The 6,491-nt window shown below is 43.9% G+C and overlaps 1 protein-coding gene across 1 annotated transcript; it reads right to left on the bottom strand.

Annotated features, from left to right (window-relative positions):
* Positions 1-2,426: 2,426 nt before the first annotated feature.
* On the bottom strand, positions 2,427-5,087 carry LOC8043540 (BET1 homolog). Its single transcript, XM_002399889.5, has 3 exons — positions 4,891-5,087; positions 4,511-4,596; positions 2,427-3,431 (listed from the first exon to the last, which is right to left on the bottom strand). The coding sequence occupies exons 1-3, from the start codon at positions 4,913-4,915 to the stop codon at positions 3,219-3,221; spliced, it is 324 nt and encodes a 107-aa protein (XP_002399933.1). The 5' UTR covers positions 4,916-5,087; the 3' UTR covers positions 2,427-3,218.
* Positions 5,088-6,491: the final 1,404 nt, after the last annotated feature.

Raw genomic sequence — 6,491 nt, 5'->3', positions numbered from 1 at the left:
TTAGGGTGACCAGACGTCCCGTTTTGGCCGGGACAGTCCCGTTTTTGAGGTCCGTTTTGGCCGTCCCGTCTTTTTGTCCCAATAAGGAATCATGTCCCGTTTTCGCAGGAGTGCATAATTTCGAAATTGGCACAAAGCGAGTTGAAGCAAGCGGAAACTATGCCAACATGTTACAAGTATATTTTACAAAAAAAAAAAAAAAAAAATGTGGGTACTTTAAAATATTTACCCAGTAAAATTGAGAGAACTGTTCTTGCCCACAAACACGTTTTTTTGTCAAGACTCGTGAATAGAAATATTTTTTTAGTTAACGTTCTACATGTGTTGTTACGTACGTACATACGTACGTTAACACTTTGAAATAGCAGTTCTTGCATTAAATTTTTTCTCCCAATCTCAATCTCTAGTATGCACCCCCTCCCCTCCCCTCCCCTCCCCTCCCCTCCCCTCCCCTCCCCTCCCCTCCCCCTCCCCCCCCCCCCCCCCTCTCTCCGGGCTGGGATGTCCCGTTTTCTCCCTTGAGGAATATGGTCACCCTATGCATATTGACCATAGAATGCGGTATAGCGGGAAAACATTTCCAACTTATTTATATCTCAATTTTAATTTGTTCTTGCCGACACACTGCTCATGTTCAGTGTCTAGCATTTATACAGCTAAGAGCATTTATTTTTCCCGGCACAGCCAGGATTTGCACTATTTGTTTGACGTAGCAGCTAGTCTGTGAATACTCAGTTGCAGTGAAAGTATGGGCAAGCTCTCTGTTCAGTATTTACCGTGTGTTGAGGCCAACGTAGCCGCGAGCCAACGTCTCTCAAATGTATGCTTTAATCCGATCAGGTTGTATTTTTTGGTCGCAAAGCAAATGACGGGTATCTTCAGTGTACATTGTGCATCGTGGTGGAAAAAGAATGGCTACGCGGCACCTGCAATTCCATTGCCCCAATGGAGCGAAGCGACACCAGCAATCGGATTTCTGTGGTGCACAGTTCTTCGTACAAAAGTGTTTGTATGTTGTTGAAGAGTACCAAATGGTCGGCGAGGTTGTTTGCGCACTTATTACGTGCATGCGTTGCACTGTTTGTTCGCTAATGTGCAGTGTACCTTTTACACCAATGCGCACGAATGTTGTTGAAATTGTGTGTGTGTGTGTCCGAGCGTACGTATAGACGACTGGTTCGAAGCTTTTGCTACAAGCTAGTCACACGGTACAAATGGCTTTGTGGATCGGTTTGATTGTTGTACAAGTCACTAGTGAGTGTCTCGGAGACATCACCAGCTTTACGCATACTGCTAGTCTTTTTGAAGCATGTGTCCCTTATACGTAGGCATGTGCTGCATTTCTGAACTAAGTGCAGTTTGGATAGCGCATATGTATTCGTGCAGCAGCTACTAGTCAGCTTCTTAGCATTGCTTGTAAATCTCATCTTCAATGTTGTCCATCATCTTATTTTCATAGTAATTCTTTTTGTTTTTACTATTTACAGGTGCTCTTAATTTTTTTCTTATTTGTTAAGGCAGCTTATGGTCGCATTTGGCCAGCATCTAGAAGTTGTGTGCAATGTACACCATGATTAATTTAAAGGTATGTTCGATCGAGTGGACTGTAAAATTTGAATCCTTGCCACCGCATTATACTGTAATTTGAGGTGCAGACTTTTGGTCACAGGTTCGATTTGCGAAATTTTAATGTCCTCCCGTCACCTAATTTAGCCTAATCACTCCATAGAGCAAAAGATAATGCAAATCACCCTGCGTCTACTTAGTGTTTTTGATCCTCGCCATGGCTCCATCTGTAAAGATGCAATGGTGCCCAACAACGGTTTAAGAATGTGCAGTGCACGTTTGTGGTCAATCGAAAGTCTTGTCCCATTCTCTACCAATAATGTTTTCAAAGGAGTGTGCAAGTTTCTGTTCACCACATGCCTGCCACTACCAAGTATTATCACGCATTGCCCGCTTTCGCAGCCTCATCACGGGAACCACTTCAGCCGAGACTTAATTTGTACAATTAGATCAAACGGGCAAGTTTTGTTGTGGCTCTTGGTTACAATTTTCGTACCGAGTCAATCAAAATGCTTGCCTTTGATGTCAGGCGCATTGTATAATTGCTTCAGCAGCTTCAGTTCGTTTAGGAAAAAGGTGCCCGAAGACCAGCTTTTACATTCACTCACATTTCTAGTGATTGTTTAAAACGTGCGGGGAACTGACGATGTGACATAACAAGACGGTTAAAATACTAATGTGCTTAGCAAAGTGGTTCTGCTGCTGCACTTGAAAGATAAACCTCATATCAGCAATACAAACGGAGGGCCTTGCCAGAAAGGATTTCTGGACCAAAGTTTTTTCATACTGTCACGTAGTAATCCTGCAACTTGTTTGCACGTTAGTCCTTAATGTTGAGAAGCCGTGTAGAGTGTCGTAAATCCTTCGTCATTCATTGTTTTATTTACAAGGAACAAAACATGTAGCCGAGGCATCGACCGATATCTCGCTCTCGGTTCCAAAACGTTTGCGCTGACCAATTTTTGTTGGCCATTATACAGGCGTGCTGTTTATTTATACAACATTAAAACTTGTTTTCTTCCGTGTACAATGTCCGTTACTTATAACCCAGTGAAAACATTCAGTGTATGCATTTGTGGAACTGAATGTGTAAAATGCGACCCCTTCAATTAAGTGGTCACGACACACCACCACAGTGCCTGCCTAACGCGGGAAACTTCAATACTCTAATGGACCACAGAATCAGATTACGCATCAATACCCTTTAAGAGCTCATGCCAAGACCTGCCTTGCCGATTCTCGCTAGCTAAATTGCATTTTAGCACACCTGCGACGTGGGCGCGATCAACCAAGACATTGGTGAGCCTCTACCTACTACCCGGTATTGCGTGGTACGACAAAGGCCGGTTTGCACATTATTCGTGGTGCTGAGATGACGGAAAGTCGGCGCTGCATCAGCACTACTCTCAGTGCCGATTCATTGCTCAGCTAGCGCCGCATTGTGCGTGCAGGAAAGGGCAGGGTCGCACGCAGCAGAGCACTGAGCAGGCCTTCAGTCGCACACGTATGTTTTTCTTCCGGGAACAGAAGACCACAATTCTGATAAGCGTGCAACTTTCGGATTGACCGTTCCGAGTTCACTCGGATTGTGGATTTAGGAAAAGGTAAGAATGTATTTACAGGTTATACATACAATTATGCAATCATGCTGACTATCTGATCTTCATGAGAATGTAGATGACAAAGAAAACAAAGAAAGAAAAGAGAATGAGATAAAAGATGTAGCGGTTGTGACCCGCCCGGGACATTCGGACGAGCCTTCCCATCGTGGACTTGAGGATGCCTTCGCCAGAGTCGAAGTCTGTGTTCATCTCGTTGAGCATCTTGTTCTGGTACTTGACTTCGTGCCCAATGTCTATGGAAATCTGTTGAGAAAGACGCTGGCATATTTATTCGGAATCCAAAGCACATATCATAAGCTGTGAGCAAACAGTGCTATGTATTCGAGAGAGGAATTCTGCTGTACAAACTAAAGTGGTACAAGCAAGTTGATTACTTGCTGCCTGGAAATTACAAGAAAGTGCACAACTGGTTATTGGGGAGGAGACCTAACCGTCGTGCCCTTAGCGGCTAAGTTGAGAACTAAATCGATGAGAACAACGACAACATAATTATTTTTTTGTGTTTCTGATGCAGCGGCCTGCTTACATAGCTGAACACTGTGTCAGCGTTGGGCTGGAGTTTGTGTCCAGCCTGTGAAGCACTAATTGATCAGAGTCGCAGCTGGATGCTGACGCAGCAGTTGCACTGAGCTCTGCGAAAAAAAAAGCTGGACAAAGCATTCACTGCAGTTCGATCTCCTCACCATTAGTGAGTAGGCCCTCGTCAGCAGAGGCCGGGTGCTGACGTTTCGTTAATTAGTAATGCAACGTTGGATTGTGAAGAAAATTTAATGTTTATTTAACTGGGTTAACTTCCAATTACATGAATAGGCTTTCATGTCCATTACGTGGCATGCACCCGGTTGTTCTGTCGACGAGACCATCCGAATCTGAATCGTGAATGTGCACTTTCCCACGGACCGTGAAGGGGGGTTGAAGTCTAAAATATTTATATATAGATATTTTTTCCTAGCATGCATAAAATGGCCTCTCATCTAGTCAAATTCACCCTAGACGTCTATGGTTTAGGTGCAGGGCACACTGTGTCTGATAAATCCAAACGCACATTAATTTTTTTTTTTTTTTTTTTTTTTTTTTTTAGAATTTGACAGGGTGTTAGCTTGGCGGCCACTCAGTATGCGCCAAGATCCATAAAAACTAACAGCCATACAGGTTTGCGGACAAATATCCAAACCACTTCGGCCAACAGGAGAGAAGATCGTTTGAACCTGAGGAGACGCTGACTTGTAAAGTCTAAAACCCGTGCCATCAGGTAAGCGACACCGCTCGCCAAAAAGAGGAAAACAGAAACGGGGGTCAGGAGAAGGAAGGCGCCCACGTACCGTCTTTAAAGACGAGATCTTAGATTTGAGGCCATCTATTAACTGCGTGTTTTCCTCCTCGACGACGTCCTTATAGCTGGATCCATCTGGAACGCAACCAATTAAAAATTTGTGAGCTAACTCTAACAGCTGACAAATGTTACGATCGTTCGATGACACCTCGTCCTCTCAGACTAGAATGAACTACACGGAGGTGTTCTTCGACAAAAAGAGACCACGAATTCAACGACACTCAAAGTGAATGTGCCTGCCGAAATCAAATGATTCCGAGACGCTTACGGCGAAAACCGATCGGACGTGAGATGCAATACTACGTGTCGTTTCCACGTGTCATACAGCGTGTCAGGATCGTTAAGTACGCTCCGTATTTAAACACTCACTTGCGTAAGGCTGTGCTCGTCGCATCTTCGAACATCCACGGCCGCTTTAGAGTGTCAGCAGTGTCAGCTTGGCAAGATCGGGAGATCGCGGACTTCACCCCTACGCTTGAAACGACAGCTTTGCTACTGCGAGAGCGAATCGAGCGAGCGCAAAAGCATCGTGCTCGGTTGCCCGAATATTGCTTACAACACGTGCAGTAGCCGGAGGTAATGGAAATTTTAAACGTGGCTTTCGTACTGCTCTGACGTCATAGATATCCAAACGTACGTTAAGCTACGGCTTTTTTTATCGTGAAAATCAAGCGTCCACGCCTTGAAGCGCTTCAGCGCCTCTTTCGGAAACGTGAAACGTAAATAGAGTTGTCATGACTTTTATACGCGGCAATAATTCGTATAAAAGGTTCAATTATATATAAAAGAAAATGACAATAAAATTATATACATTAAAACTTTAAATAATTGGAAGTAAACTTTGTAATGTTGTTGGCGGTTGATTTGATAACTGGTCTTGCCAGGTCTTGCAGTTCCGTTGACGTTTCTCGCCTGCGACCTTCGCGTTTCGCCTGCTTCAATGTTTCATTTCATTTCATTTATTTGGCTTAGGAGTCGGGAGAAGAGCAGAAAAGCCAGAGGCCCATACTAGTTGGTCTGCAAACAGATATTTGATAGCCGACTAACATCCGATAAACGTAGCAGCTTGGGCGAGTTGGTTGCACATGATAACACACACCACAGCGCACTATCGCAAATAACACTCACACCTTACACACGAAAAATAAAGCAAAATTCAAACAAACCGCGCTGACTGACAACTCTTTTTATATAACTTTGTCTTCTTCAACCTCTAGCACCACCGAATTTCCCAATTCACGCGCACCGATCTCCTAGATGCCTAAAAATGTTTTCTCTTTTTCTGTCAGGTGTAAAGATGGTGTACTTATACAGTTGTTGTAGTTCCTGGCGATATGTTCTGCTTCGATAATTTCTCGAGTTAATTGGTTTCTGTTCCTGCCTAAAATTGTACAGGATGGCAAGTGAACGTCGCACCCACAATCCCGGCAGTGTATGCCTAGGTGCCCTGAGTTGGCTCTGGAGCTGTTGTTGTTGTGTTCCCGGAGCCTATCGTTAAGGCATCGTCCGGTCTGACCAATGTACACTTTCCCGCACGAAAGGGGAAATGAGTACACCACTTCATCGGCACACTCAACGAACCTGTTTTGATGGTTTTTGGTGCAGCATACTGTTCGGTGGAAATCAGGTGAGTTGACTTGTTTACACAAGTTGCCAAGCTTATTGGGAGCAGTAAAGACGACAGTGATGTTGAACTTGTTTGCAATTTTCTTGATCCATGGGAGAACCTGTGGAAGTATGGAAGCACGACAGGTCTCGTAGATCTTTCTCTGGCTCTTGGTGTGATATATGATGTATTTTTTGTTTTCAAGATGCTCTCAGCAATCGATGTTAATAATGACGTGGGATATCCGGCGGATGTTAATCTGGAAATTTGGGCATCGAAGCTTATTGAAATAGAATGCTCGCAAGATTTTTGAAGAGAGTTACTTAGACATAATTTGACGATTCCTCTTTTTACTAGCTTAGAA

Source organism: Ixodes scapularis, unplaced genomic scaffold (genome assembly GCF_016920785.2).
Source record: "Ixodes scapularis isolate PalLabHiFi unplaced genomic scaffold, ASM1692078v2 PGA_scaffold12__126_contigs__length_90152505, whole genome shotgun sequence".
Classification (NCBI taxonomy): Eukaryota; Metazoa; Arthropoda; class Arachnida; order Ixodida; family Ixodidae; genus Ixodes; species Ixodes scapularis.
The sequence above is the reverse complement of the archived record's forward strand: the minus strand, read 5'-3'. Positions and strand labels throughout refer to the sequence as shown.